The sequence below is a fragment of the Panthera pardus genome, unplaced genomic scaffold (genome assembly GCF_024362965.1).
Source record: "Panthera pardus isolate Hobbes unplaced genomic scaffold, ASM2436296v1 HiC_scaffold_13, whole genome shotgun sequence".
Classification (NCBI taxonomy): Eukaryota; Metazoa; Chordata; class Mammalia; order Carnivora; family Felidae; genus Panthera; species Panthera pardus.
The window spans coordinates 197,803,869-197,821,732 of record NW_026526688.1 but is presented as its reverse complement, the minus strand read 5'-3'; the positions used below and the strand labels follow the sequence as shown (position 1 = coordinate 197,821,732).

Below are 17,864 nucleotides of genomic sequence, written 5' to 3'. Positions count from 1 at the left end.
CCCCTGGGGCAGGGCCGTGTGGGCACAGGGCACGCCCGGACAGCACCGCCCAGGGTTCCCAGGCTTGCCGGCGTTGCCCGAGGCTGCTGCTGGGAGGAGGGACGTGTCTCAGGTAAGCAAAACCTGCCACCGGTCAATCAGAGCCCGTGGCCTCTGTGAGGGCCACTACCGGGTCTCTGGGGGGCGCCAGCAGTCACCTGGATGACGCACCCTGGGTGTGGATCAGAACGCCCAGAGACACGCGGAGGCACACTTCCGAGGCATCAGGAAGCGGTCTGGTTCTGGGACTGTGGTTTCCTCGTAGGGGGATCCAAGCGGCGCCTGGGTCTCAGGCAGCTTTCTTAACGCTTGGGACCGAAGTTCTTCATTTCCAAAGCGTGACAGTACTAGTGACAGCCACCTCTCCCGTGCAGTGGCCGTGCTCACACAGACAAGGAGCGCAGCTGTGTGCAGCTAATGCATGCCGTGACGCGCACGGTGGCCCCCACCGGGGCTCCCCTCCACTCCACCCGTGCCGCCCTCTGGCATCTAAGGCACAGCCCACAGCCCAGACGACTTGGGTGCTGCAGGATCCCCGTGTGAGGCCCACGAGGGTCCTGGAAGGGGAAGCGGCACATCCTTCCCTTCCCCGCCAGGGTCCCGTCACCAAGTTAGTCATCGCTTCACAGCGAACTAAGGCTCCGCAGGAGGCTGCCGGAGAGCCTGACCCATGAGCAAACCCCAGGGGCCCACAGTCCTGTGCGGGAGACAGGGAGAAGCTGACTTCCACATGGGGAGCACCACGCGGGGGTCCTGGGGACCTGGTGCTCTCTGGGCGAGGTCTGGGAAGGCTGCCTGGCCGAGGTGAGCTGCAAAGGGGACCTGCAGCCAGGGGCGTCCCTAACAAGGCAGCCAGCAGGAAAGGAAAGGAAAAAGCAGAGGCTAGGTGTGCACGACGGCCACTCACACTCACATGTGCGCACACACTCATGCACACACCAGGCTGTGGTCGGCTGTGCCCAGGCCGGTCCAGGGGGCTCTACGGAGTCGTGTAGAATCGGCATCTACACTTGAGTGTAGCAGAGGCTGACAGTGTCCCACCCGCTCGACCAGGACGGACCCAGCCTTCCCGCCTCCCTGGGCTCTGCTTCCTGGACGGCTCACGCTCCTTCCCAGGCCCGGCACCAGGTGCTTGCCCCATGCCTCCCTCACCAGACCGCCAGCCGCCTCCCACGGGCCCTGCTCGTCTGGTATAACTGACGACGTAACGTTACTTTCAGGGGTACAACTCAGGGATGTGACAAGTTTGCACATTACGCCGTGCTCACAAGTAGCTACCTTCTGTCCCCACATGTCGTTATCGCAGCGTCACCGACTGTATTCCCCGAGCTGTGCCTTTCGTTCCCGTGACTTCCTTACTCCACACCTGGAAGCCTGTATGACCGACCCTCTCCCCTCCACCCATTTTCCCACCCCCACCCCCTCCCCTCTAGCCACCACCAGCATGTTCTCCGTATTTATAGGTCTGATTCTGCTTTTTGTTAATTCATCCTTTTTTTAAGATTCCACTCCTAAGAGGAATCACACGGTATTTCTCCTTCTCAGTCTGCTTTGCTTAGCAGAATACCTTCTAGGTCCTCCCGTGGTATCTCAAGTGGCGCGGTCTCATCCTTTTTATGACTGTGTCATGTTCCGCTGTGTGTGTGTATATATGTATATATATATACATACGTGCACATACATACGTGTATATACGTATACATATATACATACACATACATATACACGCCACGTTTTCTGTATCCGTTCATCTACTGAGAGACCCTTAGCTTGCTTCCATACATTTAATCCTTTCTGGAAGCAGCTGGGACTAGAAAAGAGACAGTGGGACTTAAAGGCCAGGTGCTCAGGCCCAACTGGGGCAGGCAGCACCCTGTGCAGTCATGAGATACTGTTCAAGGGCCCACAAGCCCCAAGCCCATGCTAAGTGCTGAGGGCACAGCAAAGACACCTTCCCTGGGATACAGGACACCTGCAGGAGGCCACAGACGATGGGGAAAGAGTGCCTGCTATCTACCACTTGGAAGGCGTCTCCCCCTCCAGGCAGTAAGAGGGGGGCACTGAGGGGGGCAGTCTGGGTGAGCCTGCCCCCTCTCTCCAGCAGCTTAGTAACATGGCGGGGGGGGGGGGGGCGGTGACAGGGAGCAGGGAGTGTGAGGGCCCTTCAGTGCCTTTCATCAAGGCCTCTCCTCTATGTTCCTCACTTGAGCAACTCTCCTCTCCTCTCCTCTCCTCTAGGCATGGGGCCCTTTCCTGGATGCCCACAACTCTGCAGCCCGGGATTCACAGCCCGGGGGGTGCCCCAGGGACTGAGCGTGGGGCACAGACCGCCAGCATCAAAATTACACAAGGAAGACACTGCTGGAGGGGACTGGGCCTGCCCTGGAAATGGCTCTGCACTGAGAACATGGGACCGTGGGCTACATCAACCCCAGGGCAGAGACTGACTGTGTTTTTTGGGGCTGGGGGTCCAGCCCCTGCCATGGGCTCCTTACTCAGGCCTTCCGGAAGGCTTGATCATTGAGCAGACACAGACCATTCAGACTTACAGGAATCTAAAGGTCCCGCAGAAAGCTAGAACCCCATCTGGGAGCGAGCTGCAGGCCTCCCAGGGTACTAGGCCCCTCCCCTGCAGAACCTGGGCACCCCAGGTTCCAGGTAACCCAGTTAACCAGAGCACGCACTTTCCCAGCCTCCCTCCTGCACACTCCAAACCCTACTACACGACCACACTATTTTTAGCCCAGGACCTAATCTCTGCAGTGGAGGCTTCCTTGTGTGCACTCGATTAAAGGGAGCAGAAGGCTAGAAATGAAAACGTGATCTCCACCCAGGAACACCTGATCTGCACACGGCCCAAACCTCCCTCAGTTCCTCTGCCAAGTCAGGGCACTTTTCCGAGAAAGTCAAGATCAAACCGATCCTTTACTTCTGTGGACTGTCCTTTGCCACGGTCTCTGGGCCAGCCTCCCTCACCAATTCAGCGCTGGGGTCTGAAGCGCCCAGATTTCCGGCTGGTGCAGCACCCCGCCCGGGGCTCCCAAGTGATTCAGCGGCTGGACCTGTGGCTCCCGGCACCAGGGCCACATCCTGGGGCTTTCAAGGAAAAGGTATTTTGCTGGCAAGCAGGAACAGGGGGCGGAACTGCAGGGCGAAAATAAATCAAGGAATATAAATCAAAGGTTTACGAGGGGTGCCTGGATGGCTCAGGTCACGGTCTCTCGGTCCATGAGTTTGAGCCCCGTGTCGGGCTCTGTGCGGACAGCTCAGAGCCTGGAGCCTGCTTCAGATTCTGTCTCCCTCTCTCTCTGCCCCTCCCCCACTCACGCTCTGTCTCTCGCTCTCTCAAAAATAGATAAACGTTAAAAAAAAATAAGAAAAAATAAAAACAAATAAATGAAAGGTTTACGGATAGCCTTGGAGTAGATCTAAACACAAGCGTCATTAAGTGCCCACTATGGGATAGACTCCTGGCCGAGCCCTTCACACACATCCCTGACCGCCGGCATTTGCCATCAGCCAGCACACCTGTTGCCCTGGCATGTCCTACTTTTAGTGGCAGACACTTGGGTCACCTGCTGTCAGGTGGCCACCAGTGCAAGACCATCGCAGGCCTCTCACACCCATTGCTACTCTGGATCCTCTGTCCAGTTTCTGGGAGAGAACGTCAAGGCCCAGGAAGGTAAGTTACTCAAGGAAGCCTGCGCAGTCAGTTAAGGGGCACACCCTCCAGGGACAGGGAGCGACCCAGTGCAGACCAAACGGCTCCCGGAGTGTATGAACTCCAGCCTCCTCTCCTGGCTGGTTAGTTCTTCCAGCCATTCCTTCATCTGTTGTTCTCTGGGGACGCTGACAAGGCCCAGGCCCGCATCAGCCCACTCGCCTGGCTCTCCCTGGGGCTGGAGACAGGGCTGGGCACAGGCAAGGCAGCCATAAGCATCTTGTAGAGCATAGGAACGAATGAGTGAGTGAATGCGAGACACGGGCAAGCCACGCTAACTTCTGTGCCTCCCTTTCTCATCAAAGATCTACCCCAAAGACCCGGGGTAAACAAAGCATCCTACGTGGCAAAGATCTTTCTGTCCCTCCGCTTAGCCAGCCTCCCACAGAGCCACACAAAAGCCTGGCTAGAGAGAGCAAAGGCACAGACCAGAGCGCTTGCCTGAGGCCAGCATTGAGAGGGACTGGGAAAGGAGCAGCTCATGAATAAAGGTGACACGAGACAAAGCTGCAATTCAGAAAGCACACACACACACAAAACGAGCTCCAAAACATCATGATACAGCTGCCCACAAAGGCCTCTGGCCAGCCTCAAGTGAGCATTTCTGCTGACCTCGGAGCCGGAACCAGCTGGAACACTGCCAACTACAAAGTCCTGCCATGGGGCTTTTTGGAGGCTTCTACATCCCTTGTCAGCCCCAAGTGGAACTAATCACACTGGTTCCACCTGCTGCCCCCCCTTTTCCACCCCCCCTCCCCACCTCCCACCACCCTACCCTCCCAAGCCCGAAGCCCAGTTTGGCCTGGGGGCCTCCCGGACCCCACCACATGCATCCATGAGCCACCCACGCACACAGGTACCTCCAGAGGCGATGTAGAACCCGCTGGGCGCGTACTTGGCCACCACCACCTGATGGGCATGCTCCGTGTAGATGTCAGCAACGGCTGGGTTCTGCAAGGAGGAGACAGAAGGAACACAAGGAATGCTTCCCACTCTCCCGGCTAGTGGATGTTGGGGCGTGAGGAGTGGGATAACACACACACAAGCACCGAAGTCAAAACCTCCATAAAGAGAAATCGCAGCAGCACCTCCACCTGCCCGCACAGCTTCGGGCGACAGAAATCCAGGTAGTTTCGTCTCTTTCTCTTTAGCCTAGAGCTGTAGAACTTGAGAGGATGGTGTGTCTTTTGCTTTTCCGCACTTGCCATAGTACCAGTAGGTACTTGTGAAACACACACACATAAGACAGAAGTTGCACTGAAAGTCGACTGTCCTACTTCCCTTGGCGGGAGGCTGCCATCGGCAGTTGCGTTCTTGAGGCACCTGTGGTCCCCCTGTTCACAAGCATCTCTACCCCGGCTGCCACTGGACGGCCTGTCACGGGGCCCTGCTTCGAGCCCCAGGAGCACAGTGGGGCGTGCGGGTGGGAGCCTCTCTTTGTTACAACCTTCGCCGGGAAACGTGGGCTTCCCGCTCGCTTCGCAGCACAGATGGAGGGTTGGCTGGACTGGCACCAAGAACGGGGCCGGCATCTGGGAGCAGGAGTACCTCTACTACTCAGCACCAAGGTTTTAACGTAGAATTTACTAAAAGTAGAGCACGGCGTCCCCCACTCGCACACACAGCCGAGAGGCCTCAGTGAACCCGACACACGCGTACTGAGATGCTCTCAATTCGTCTCGGCAGCCGGGCTTTCTTTCAGGGGGGAATAAAGACGCGGTCATCTACTCCTGATTCCCGCTGTCCACTTTCTCTCAACCGAGGGCTCTTGAAAGAGGCAGCTTCCCACAGGCTGGAGACTGAGGCCACAGCAGGTCCCAGTGTGGGATGCCCAGCGTTCCGGAGGCGGCTGCTGCAGGTACGTCTAACCTGATCCCCAACCGCCCCCACCTCTCGCCGACCTGACCACAAGATCAGAGGCCTGCACTCTTCTCCGCCCTCTGGCTATGGGATCCCCCTCCCTCGAGACTGAGTCCAGACGGGTACACCCTGAATTCTAGCCCCGCCCACTGCCAGCCGCCTTCTGGCTTTCCTCTTAGTCCCGCGTCCTGAAAACATCGTTCCCCTGGCCAGGAGCAGCCTTCCTGCCTGCTGACACCTACGTACGAGGCCCAACCAAAGACCTGTCTCCTGCATGAAACCTCCCGGGACGGCCTCTTCTCTCTTCGGTGCCTCCAACGCTTGCGCTGTGCCACTCTGCTTTTCCAAAAGACGTACATTAAGTACCTGTTTCCACTGACTGAAAGAAATCTGAACAGCATTGTTCACTTTCATGACGAAAGGTAAAAGGCCAAGATAGCATTCGGCATCAGTGCCACAGCGAGATAAGCCGGTATGGGGTGGATGTGCCCCCCAGAGCAGCGAGCGGCGCCCCCCAGCTCCTTCCCTGGGAACCACACTCATCACCTCAGCGTCAAGCTGCCAGAGCTCCGAGCTGTGTCTGAGAGCATCTGCGCTTTATTTATTTCGTGCATCTGTTAGCAAGATGTGTCCTAAGGTCTCAGAAAAGCCTGAGACAGGTGATTTGGGGGTGGGCCTAGGACCACTCAAAATTTTTTTCATTATAAAGCAACGATAACTATTTCTTTGCTTTAGGCCATTTTGGCTCACAAAACGTTTCCTAGAACACTGTGTTTTTGGACTGCGGGGAGAGCTGTAGTCCTGAACCTTCTTGTCATCTCTTCTCATCTGTTTTTCTGCAACCTGCTTCCAGGGCATTTATCTTTTCAGCCATCACGGCAGTTAACGAGCAGCAGGTGCTCAATAAACGGTTTTTTGGAGAAAGAAAAGTGGACGGAGCCCCTTTTACCCCCGAGACTTAACGCTTAGCATTAAGTGACGTAGCAGGCACTTGATACACATTCTTTGCAGATTAATCCATCCGAGAATAACCATTTGCTAGTGAAATTAGAAAGGTATGAGGTATTCAAATGGGATGTCATGAATGGCAAACAGGCACAGGAAAAGGTGCTCGATGTCATCAGCCTTTTGGGAAAAGCAAATCGAAACTACAATAAGATACCGCTACATGCCCGCTGGAATCAGCAAGACCAAAAGAACGGTATCACCAAATACTGGCAAGGACAGGGGTGCGGGGCGCTGGGATGTTCACGTATTGCTGGCAGGAACGCAAGGCGACGCGGATGGAAAATAGTCTGGCTGGTTTTGCACGAAGTTAGGCAGACGCTTCCCACACAAAACCCTGCAATCCCACTCCTAGGTACGTACCCAAGAAATAAAAGCACACGTCCACAAAAAGACACATGCGTGAGGTTCATAGCTGCTTTATGCATCAATAGCCCCAAACTGGGAACAACCCAAAGGTCCACCAACAGGCGAATGAAGAAACACCGCGCTGGACCCATACAGTGGATACAACCCTGCGATAAGGGGGAACAAACGACCGACTACCAACTCAGCAACCACACTCAGCAACTCCAGTGAACCTTACAGGCATTATGCTAAGTGAAAAGGACACAGAAGACCACCCTGGGTTGCGTGGCTCCTTCTCCAGGTTGTTCCAGAGAAGGCAAACGTAAAGGGACAGAAAGCAGATTGGTCCTTGCTGGGTGCTGGGGTGAAGGGAGCCCACTGGCCGCAACGGGTTAGGAGAGCGCTTCTGGAAATGACGGGAGGTTCTGTGTCCAGATTACAGTGGTGGTTACAGGCCGTGCACATTTGTCAAGCTGTGCAGCAGAGGAATCTTCCTGATCTTCCTATTTCTAAATTATGCCTCAATAAAATTAAGATGTCTGGTATCCAACCCACTCCTGGACCAAATTAGTGCTTCATATTCTATAACCCAACCATGGGACGCCTGGGTGGTTCAGTCGGTTAAGCGTCCGACTTTGGCTCAGGCCGCGATCTCACGGTTCGTGAGTCTGAGCCCCACGTCGGGCTCTGTGCTGACAGCTCAGAGCCTGGAGCCTGCTTTGGACTCTGTGTCTCCCCCTCTCTCTGCCCCTCCCATGCTCATGCCTGTCTCTCTGACTCTTGATAATAAATAAACGTTAAAAAGAAAATTTCAAAACCTGACTACGGACAAGACCCCTTGCCCAGAAACTGGCCAAAAGAGGTCCTCAGACAGGCCACCACTACCAAGATCCTTCTCCAGATGTCTGTTTCAAGGCTGACTGAAGGGCACCACCAGCCCACTTTACAGATGAGAAATCCATCCCAAGGACAACTTGCCAATATGCTGGCACTCAGCCCCACTGGGGGTTCCGAGGACCCAGGGCAGGGATACCAGATGAGTAGGTAGAGGTTCTGGGCAGAAGTTCTGCCCCTAAACGGTCAGGGTTGCCAGTTGCAGGGGCTGCGAAACGCCCAAGGTCATCCCCAGCAGGCTCGGCACCAGAATCCCAGGCTGCATGAGACATGGCTCTTGTCTGCCTTGCAAATGCAACTGAGCCGGCGAGCGAGGGGCCAGATTCTCCAACTGAACACGACGATTTCAGCCGAGTGTGTGCCAACCTCCCCAGCTCTGCTCGGCACACACAGGGAGGCTGGCTACTAGAGGCAGAAATAACGGGTCCCCTGTCCCCACTGTGTCCTGCCAGCTCAGGCTCATTCCAGATCAGCGGAATCTGGAGTCTGTAAGGCCCCAGGACTGGGACCCAACACCCACTCCCCTGCCTCGGTGAAGAATACACTTGGGTGAGTAGTTTATTTGGAGCAGGGCTAGGGAAGAGAGGAAATGAGGCACGGAAGGGAAAGAAGCCAATTCTGGGTGCACCAAGGAATAACCCTGTGGCGGCAGGAGCTCTACCTCCCTCGGGGCCTTGGGAGATGGTTCAGGCCAGGCCTTGGGGTCACCCCGCAAAGGGTGCTGAGGCTGGGACGCCCCTCCCCCAGGCCTTCCTGCACTTCTACTGGCAGTGCGGGTGCTTGCCACCAGGGTACAGGAGACCTGAGACACAGACGAGGGCGAGACCCGGGTGCCGAGGGGATGTGGGCTGGCTGGCTGATGGCTGGCTCGCCACAACTTTCCATCTACTCGCTCCCGACCCCAGGCCTGGTCCTGGCCCTCCACACTCCCGCCAGCCTTCCTCAACAGTTCCCAAACCCACCTCCTCTTTCCGCCCCTGCCAGATTCCATCCAGGTCCCTCCTGGGGACCACGACAGTACCTTCTGGACTGCTCTCTACCTTCCGTGGACCGCTACACCCCTCATCCCCCGTCTCTAAGTCCCATGTCTCATCACCTGGTTCCCCTGCTTGATATCCTTCCCTTGGGAGCGGCAGAACCCGACCCCACTAACTGCACTCTTCCAGGACCCCCCAGCACACACAGGACCCCCCACTCCAGCCCCACTCAGGCCCTCCCGGGCTGAAGAGTTGCTCCCTGGGCCTTACCTGGCCAGGGCCCCTTCCCTCCCCAGGCCCACGTGGGGACTAGAACGGGAGCCACCCACCCCCAGCTCAGGGTCTGGCAGTGGGCACTCAGCAACATCACTGAGTGACACACAGAGCTCGGGGCTGGTGAGACCCCGGGGTCAGTCCCGGAATGCGGCCCCCGCGCCCGGGAGGTCAGGGAGCCTCACAGAAGACACGGGCCATGGCCGGCCATCACGCACCTGCAGACCCAAAGGCCTGCGGGGGCAGCAAGGTGACGGTGTTTGGGCTGCTGACAGAGTGCCAGATTGGGGCCCAGCGGGGCCAGATGAAAGCAGACCTCTCAACCGAACCTCAGGAGGCCCATTCTCCGTGCGGACCAGACACCCCCTGGCCTCCCACCTGCGCCAAGACCCCTCCCCAGGGCCAGACCTTCTGCCAGAAGACTAACCCCCATACCTTCCCAGGCCCCGCCCCATCCGGGAGATTTGCTACACCAACGAAAGGTGGGGGGGGGTTCCCGAAAGTCACTTTGTTTGGGCAGCATCTGGGCCGCCAGCTTCCCCAAAGCTCCTTCACGTCCCCATGTCTGCTCAGGCTCTATCTAGTGCCAAAGAGGGGTCAGAGGCCATCACACCATGTATAGTGGGGCTGGTGACTGGCCCAGGTCACAGGGAGTGGCAGCTTTCACCTCAGCTCCTGAGCCACAGTGAGCGCGGCGGACGCATCAGGAGGTTGGAAAGGCCTCCCCGGCCCACCAGGGCTGAAGCCGTCGGACAGGGCTCTGCGAGAGGGGCCTCCGGGCTGTCCTGCAGCAGCCGATGCAGGAGCCTCCAGAGAAAGCCCTAGGCTCCTCCAAACTTGGACCAGGCAAAGTGAGCATGACCTTCCAGGAGGATTGCATTTCAGAGCTTTCTAAATTCTTCTAGTTCCTAAAAGCAGTAACCAGTAGCTGGACCCGTGTATCAGACACGATCTGCAAGAGGCTCTGTTCACTGATGACCAAGGACAAACTCAAATTACTGCACGGTAACCCGGCTCCGAAGCAGCTACAAGACATCTGTACTTCCCGACCGGCAAGGCTGAACCCAGCAGCCGAGCCCCTCCACACAGCCTCGAAAGACACACAGAACACGGACGGATGGCTCATTTACTCCTTCCAAGAATCTGGGCTGGCCCTGGGGATCCAGTGGTGAGCGAATGGTTTGCAGAAATAAAACCCGCCACCCAAGCTGCACCCAACGAGCACCGCCCTGCTCGGCCTTGGAGGCTCCCTCTCGCCTGCAGGAAACGCACCCTCCCCCAGCAATCCAAGGTCCACTTTCCATGATGCCCTGCTCCTTCCTCCATGAAATCACTATGTGACTTTCTTCTCTTTACCTGCCTCGGCCTGGAACGCCTTTGCTCCTTCCTGATCCTTGATGATGTCTCCTGTTACCTTCTAACACCCAGGTGAAAGCCACCTCCGAGAATCCTTCCCCGATGCTGCCAACTGGAGACGGTCTCCCCCAACCCCAATGCCTATTCCCATCCAACCTCCCACCCCACCACCCTTACTACTCTCCGTCATGTACCGCGGGCCATTCTGACATCCACAAGGCTTCACACTAAGCGAACTCCACAGAGGGCAGGGCCTGTATCTGATCCAACATGGCAGCCTCCAAATGCCCCAGGAGACCAGGGCTCGCTGGACCCCGAGGGCCGTTTGCGAAATCGCTGTGTATGGAGGGTTCACTCTTGGCCAGTGGACCCTTCTGCCGAGTCCTCTGAAACCTCACAGGAAGGTAACCTCACAACCCACTTCACAGGCCAAGAGACGTGGGCACAGAACGAATGACGTGTCCAAGGCTAACCACTGGTAAGCAGTGGAGGTGGGGAACTGAAGTCAGGTAAGAGCCTTCATTCCTGAGTTTTGGTCTCTCACTTATGGTTGGAACCATCGTTAGCCTGATTCTTTTAACTCAGAGTAGCACTTCTGTCTAGCCCACAGGTTTCTGAACGGTGTGGGGCCAGGTCATTCAGCGGTCCTACAGGGCCCACCCCTCCCGGAGTGACTTTCCCTCCTGCCTCCCAGCTCAACCCCTTCCCAACAGAGCAAACCAAGCCTTAGAGCAGGGACCCCAGCACAGACAAGGCCACCTCCCTTCCTGTCCCTCCTCTCCCTCTGCCTGCGCAGGGCCTCACTGAGCAGTCATGAAGGGACCCCTGGGGTTTCAGTCTGGCACCTCTAGAAAGAGACAGCACTGAGCCACCAGAGCGGATGTGAAGAAGAAGGCACCGTGTACCGTCACAGCCCAGGCAACCCTCCAGGAATACTTGTGAAAGGACTCTGTGACATCCCACAGTGACCCTGTTACCCGTTCTCCCTGTTCTTACAGATAAGAAAACCAAACCGGATGAAGTACATATGTGAAGTGCTCGGCCACTGCCCAGCATACCAAGTGCTCAACAAAGATGAGCTCCTTTACCAGAGGCGGTGCTCAGGGCAGCGCGCTGGACCAGCAGAAGCCTGTGGTCCCTGCAGAGAAGGGCTGAACACGGGCGGGGCTGGGGCTGGGGGTGGGGATGCCCAGGCTGCGATGGCCTGTGGTGGAGAAACTGCCATTTTCTGGGTAAGGTTCCAGGAAGCAGAGATAAAACTGGTGGGTAGAAGCTACTAGCAAGCTGAGCGGAGCCTGGGATCCAGGTCTTTCTAGGGGGTCCACCACCACCAAAGCCAGGCAGGTTCTACCGAGACTCTGGAAGAGAAGCAAAGAAGCAAAACAGGGCCCTTTCCAGTGCACAGCCTACACGTCATCTGCAACAAGGCCCCGTGGGGGATGACGGCTGGGTGCGGCACAGGGATCCAAATGGGCACCTCCAACCGTTCCGGGGCATGGCCAACTTCCACAACCCAACAGGAACCAGGACCACCTCTCCGCTGGCCTCAGACATGAGGCGGCAACCTTGACTTCTTTAAGCTCCAAGGCTCTGAGAGCCCGATCTATGCGCCCACAGACAGGGTTAAGGAATGTGCTGAAGCCACCGCCCGGAGCCTGTGTCAAACTTCCTCCAACCTCCGTGCACATTTGGTTCCCGGTCTAGATTCTCCCCCATCTCTGCTATGTCTGTCTCGCTCCTCTTCCCGGAGAACTCTTACTCATCCTCCAAAACCCAACTCAGAGGTGTCCCTTCTCCAGGAAACTTCCTTGTTGCTCTGTGGTGCAACTGGTTCTTCCCTCTTGTTTCCAAATCATTCAGGACATTCTTTTTCTTTTTTTCAGTTTATTTATTTTTGAGAGAAAGAGAGAGCACGAGCGAGGGAGGGGCAGAAGAAAGGGAGAGAATCCCAAGCACACAGCACGGAGCCCGAGGCAGGGCTCGAACTCGCAAACCATGAGGTCATGACCTGAGCCGAAATCAGGGTCAGCGCTTAACCAACTGAGCCACCCAGGTGCCCCCAAATCACTCAGAAGATTCTTTTAAAGTGCTTAACCAGAGCATTAGAATGTTACTCACCAAGGTTCTCAACGCTAACGAGATTTTGGGCCACATAACTTATAGGACAGTCCTGAGCATTGTGGGATCCTGGCAACATCCCTGGCTTCTGCCCACTAGATAGATACCAGTAGCACAAAAAAACGTCTCCAGACATTGCCAGATAGCTCTTAGGGGGTGGGGCTGGGGGCAAAACCTCCTCCCAGCCACTGATTTAAATCTTGGACACGGTGGCCATGGGCAGGGCTCCGCAAGACAAGCTTGGGGAACGTGTGGGGGAAAACAGGAAGCAAGGGCTGGTTCTAGCAGCTAATCAGCACTTGCGGAGTGCGTTTGTCTTGAACCTCCAACCTGAGGCACAGAACAAGCTCTACTACAGATCTGATCACGTTACTGGTCCACACAGCTCCGTGGCCTTGTCTGGGCCTGACTCCTCTTAAAGATCAGACCCTCTCCCAGGTCTCTCCCGGGTTAAGCTCACGCATGTGCTACCCTGCTCATTTTCTGCACAGGTGCTAACCCAGCACACTGCTCCCTTCGGTCACCTGCTGGCTTGTTTCACTCCCAGCGAGGCCACGAGCTCCGTGCAGGAGGGGGCCTCCCCTGGATCTGTGCTCCCAGCACACACAGCAGGGACTCAGGAGGCATGTGCAGACAGACAGAAGGGACAACGTCAGCCCTTCTCAAGCCATCTGTCTCTTTACATACCCCCTCCCCCATGGGGGGGGGGATGCACAGGTGGTCCTTCTACACATGACTGGCTGCAGACCGCACCATGAGAAGCTCAGCACTCAGGTTCAACAACCCTGAACTTCATACAGCGCTTGGAAGCAGAGAGTGTTGAACTGCAACAAACATTTCACTTCCTAGAATTTGATTTCATGCACCTAATTTTTCAAATATACACATTTCAGTTCTGGAATCTAGGGACCGGGTCCTTTAAAAGCAAGCCCCAAACTCGCTTGTAGCAAATCTGCTGACTGCCTGTGGCAGCTTTCAAGGGGCTTCTGACACTGGGCAGTTCAGAATCACGGAGAAGCTTCTTCACTGCCACTGGGAGAAAGCTCTTCCCTGTCTCTGCAGAATAGGCAGGGGCAATGGTGACGCTGGCCTCGAAGTAAGAATATACGAGGCTCTCCCCTTCTGGAGTTTTCTTTTTTCTGATTTTTATTTTAGAGAGAGCACAGGGGGGCACGGGGAGAATCTTAAGCAGGCTCCACTCTTAGCACGGAGCTCAACACGGGGCTCCATCCCGCGACCCTGGGATCATGACCTGAGTCAAAAGGGTATGGATACCTGGAGATGAGTGAGAAGGGTGGGGTGGGATTTTGGGGGTGAGACTGAGGTACCAGGCTGGATGGTGAGGCCGCATCAGCCATAGTAAGGGAGGGCAAAGAGGACAACGAATGCCACCTCCTATTTTACCAAAGCCGGTCCAGCCGTGCTCTGAGAACAGACTGGAGGAGAGCCAGCACGGTATCAGGGAGACCAGTTCGGGTTTTCTGTCTTGCAACCCAGAGAGGATGGTAGCTTGGAGGAGGTGGAAACAGCAGGTAGAAAGAATGCCAGATCCTGAAGGTAGTTTGAGAGGAGTCGCTAGGACTCACTGGAGAATTAAACATGGCATGGAAGAAAAAAGAGGGAAACCGAGCAGAAGTTCAAGGTTTGGGGCCTGAACAGCTGGAGCCACAGCGTTGCTGTCTGGGGGCCAGGACACACAGGAAACCCTACTGTGCTTAGGACACGTCAAGTAGAAGGCAATCAGACATCTGTTGGACATTCCACAACCGGGTCTCCACCTTTCCTTCGGATCTCTTCTCCTTCTTGAGCCTGTAATTTAACCAGACCATCTTCCTTCCTGTTCCCTGAATGTTCACGAGGGCTCACGTTTTTTTTTCCAGGAATGTTGTACCCTAATAAAAATGGTGCCCATCCTTAATCGAGTACCAACGGTCCCTGAATCCAACAAGAGCCTGGGGTGCCTGATGTACATCAGAGAACGGTGAAGTCTGGGGTACCGGTAAAAAGAAAGACTTCTGAAGAACGAGCAGAATGAGTGGCACGAGGCGGGGAATGTTGGCAAAGGGGGTGCTCGTGTGCGACTGTGAACAATTCCGGTGGAAACAACTCTGATCACTGGCCTCCTTGAACTTCGCTGGCCTGACCTCTCTTCGGAGCAATGGGCCCAGCGGCGGGGGGGTGGGGGTGGTGCTGAGAGAGATGCTGCCGTTGAAGAACGCTCCCTGGTACCAGACACACAGTGGGCACCTCACGGGAGGCCTCCCGTCTGGAAGTACACGCAGACTGCCGGGACATGAGCATGACTGCTAGGGGCAGGCCTGGTGTTCCAATGCGCTGGATCCCTGAGAACGCTTTAGTCCACTTTGCCAAACTGCCAGCGAGTATCTACTCTGGGTCGTCTAAACTTTTATTTACTCGACATCTCGGGACCTCACCCTGGAGACCTCCGGATCATTACCATCTAAGTCCTTGGCAAGGTTTCCCCCAGTTCTGAGCGAGGCCAGATCAGCTTTCTAGGAATCTGTGTGACTAGCACAAGAGCTGTTAGCACTTTCAGAGAACGTTCACACCCACCCACCTTCGTTTGAGGTGCCCAGCAAGCCCGGGCAGGGCTGAAACTGTCACACGGGGCTCAGTCCTCGAGCAGAGGGGCAACGGTGACAGGCTGGCTTACCCAGAGATGAGGGCAGAGCCAGAAGCACCTCAGACCAGGTAGAGGCCTCTCCTTTTACAGGCAAGAAAGCGGAGGCCTACACAGCTCCTTCGCTCCCTCAGCCAGTTGTGAGGTTCCTGAGGGCAAGTGCACCCAATCAGCAACAATCCCAACCCACTAGGGGTAATCACTCACAACAGATGTGAATCTAAGCTGACATCCCTTGGGAGCACGGCCAATCAAAACCATCTACCTACATACTGTGCACGAGGCCCGACCCCAAGCACAGTTCAGGAGAAAACATCCCCCCCCTCCCCCCGGCAATGGTTGTGCTGGCACTTTCCCCTTCCATCCCGTCACTCAGGCTGGGGAAGGGCGAAGAAAGATTTCAGTGTGCAATCTCGGCGGTGGGGAGACCAACAAGCAGACTGGGTCATTTGGGTAATTACAGAGGAGTAACAGGATTCCCCACGACATTGGCTCGACAAGCATTCTTGGCCTGAGTACAGAATGTCTGTCTCAATGCTTCATGGGAATAAACCATTCCTGATTTTGCGCCGGGGCTCAGATCCGGATGGTGTGCAGAGAGGCCTGAGTGTGAGTCCTGGCCGCTCACACCGAGAGCCCCTGGGTGTTGGTAATGATTATACACAAGGGCCATTTACCAAGCACTGGGTGTGTGCCAGGCGAGCCGGTGGGAGGGACGCATCATCTCATTCAGCGGGCACAGGCGGTCAGGGGAAGTGGGGGGGGGGGGGGAGCCTGGTGTCATCACCTCCATTTTACAGATGAGGGCACTGGGATTCCCAGGCCCAAGTCACCAGCTACCCCAAGGTCAAGCAGCAGCTGGCCGGGTGTGTCCGATCCCCCAAATCCAGAGCGTTTATACTTATGATCTGAACTAATCTGAGCCTCAGTTTCCCCATGAAAAGAGTGAGAAGTGGGTCTGGCCACCTTGAAACCATCTCCTAGTCTGCTAGGCTTCCGAGGTGTGGTCCCAAGGCTGAGGGGGCGTGGCGTCCTCACCCTCCTCAGGCTGCGGAGAGAGAGCGGGAGAAGAAGCCGTAGAGGGGAAGAGGAATTAACCTGAGAGTCGCGCCCAAGATAGGAACCCCGGCCTGGGCGGGGGGATACGGGGAGGAGGTACTCACGTCGATGTTTCTTAGAATGACGCACTTCCCATTGGTGTAAAGAAAATTGTTGCCCTTGGGGTCGCCGCCGATGATTTTAGAGACGCCCCTCTCCACCTGGGGGAGGCTGGCGAACACCTTCTCTGCGGAGACACAAATCAAGCAGAGCACGTTAGGGGCAGCCCCCGCCTCATCCCCCAGGCCGGGCTGAGGACGGAGGGGTGGGAGCGGACTAGAGAGGGGCCCTGGACCGGTCTCAGCCGGTCACCTGTTGCCACCGCCAGGAGGGGCGGCAGCCACTTTGAAGGAGCGCAAGGGACCGCGCGACTTCCTGGTCTGCGCTCCCGACCAGGCCCTTCAGGGACGCGGGGGCTCCCACGGGCCCAGCCCGCAGCGCCAACTTTGGGGCACCCCCTCCCGGGCCGGGGATCGCCGCCGGGCGCCCCGAGGGCGGCGGGGCGCTCGCCGGCCTGCGCCCTCACCCCTCCCCCGCGTCCCGGGACCCCGCCGGGCCGCCCGCGCCCCACCGATGGCCGAGGGGACGGGGGACATAGGCGCCCACCCCGGGGGCACGGGGCCGCGGTACTTACTGATCTCGTACGGCATCCTGCCCACTTGTTACCGCGCCGCGCTCGCCGAGAGCCTCCGAGGCCGCCCGCGCCGCGAAGCAGACTGGCGGAGGCCGGGCCGGGGACGGGGGCCGAAAGGCGGCGCCGGGCGTGCCGGGCGCGGAGGGGGCGGTCCGAGGCCGGGGCTCCGAGGCCGGCTCGCGCCCTGCCCTGCGCGCTGCCGCTGCGGACGCGCCGAACCCGGAAGCGCGGCCCCGCGAGCGGCTCGCCCCCAGCTTTGACCATATATAGTCAAGCGCTCGGCTCGGCGGCTGCAGCCCGCGTGAGCCTGCGCGGACGGGGCCGCCCTTCCCCCCGCCCCGCGCGGGGCCCGCCCCGGCCGCCCCGCCCCCGGAAGTGACGTTACACACGGTCCTGTAAAAGGGCGGCGCGGGAGCGCCCACTCCATCAGAGTGGTCCTGGCCGCTGTTGGAGGAGGGTTGCGGAGTGTTTCGGGGGGAAGGGAGGACGGGCTTTTCGGGCGGCTCCTCGCTGGAGTTCTGCGGGGGCCGAGCGTGCTGTAGCTGGGGGCCGCGGAAGCCCTCTCCGTGCTTGTGTTTGCGTAGCGGGCGTTCCCGAGCCGCTAGCCTTCCTGCTGAGGCTGAGTCGGCGCCCGTTCGGGTTTTGCAAACATAGTGGGTTTCTGTTTTTTTTTTCTTGGAAGCTAGATGAGTGGGAGTCCCCCTTCCTCAAAAACTGTCTCGCAGCAGAAACCTTAGGGATGTGTCTTTCTGGGCCCAAACTCACTCTCTCTCTCTCTCTCTCTCTCTCTCTCTCTCTCTCTCAAAACTTTAGAAAGCTAAGAAGCCAAGGAGAGCAAAAGGGAACGTAGGTTCTAAGAAAACCAGAGTGCGTCAATGACGGAGGGGGAAGGCAAAGGGG

At 57.2% G+C, this 17,864-nt stretch overlaps 1 protein-coding gene across 1 annotated transcript in view; it reads right to left on the bottom strand.

The window, feature by feature from the left end:
- WDR1 (WD repeat domain 1) overlaps window positions 1-17,100 on the bottom strand; it is a 43,809-nt gene extending 26,709 nt beyond the window's left edge. The window contains exons 1-3 of the mRNA XM_053901692.1: window positions 16,965-17,100; window positions 16,396-16,517; window positions 4,621-4,711 (exon numbers count right to left, since the gene is read on the bottom strand). Coding sequence (XP_053757667.1) covers window positions 4,621-4,711; window positions 16,396-16,517; window positions 16,965-16,980 — 229 coding nt within the window. The 5' untranslated portion in view covers window positions 16,981-17,100. The remainder of the gene's footprint in view (window positions 1-4,620; window positions 4,712-16,395; window positions 16,518-16,964) is intronic.
- Window positions 17,101-17,864: the final 764 nt, after the last annotated feature.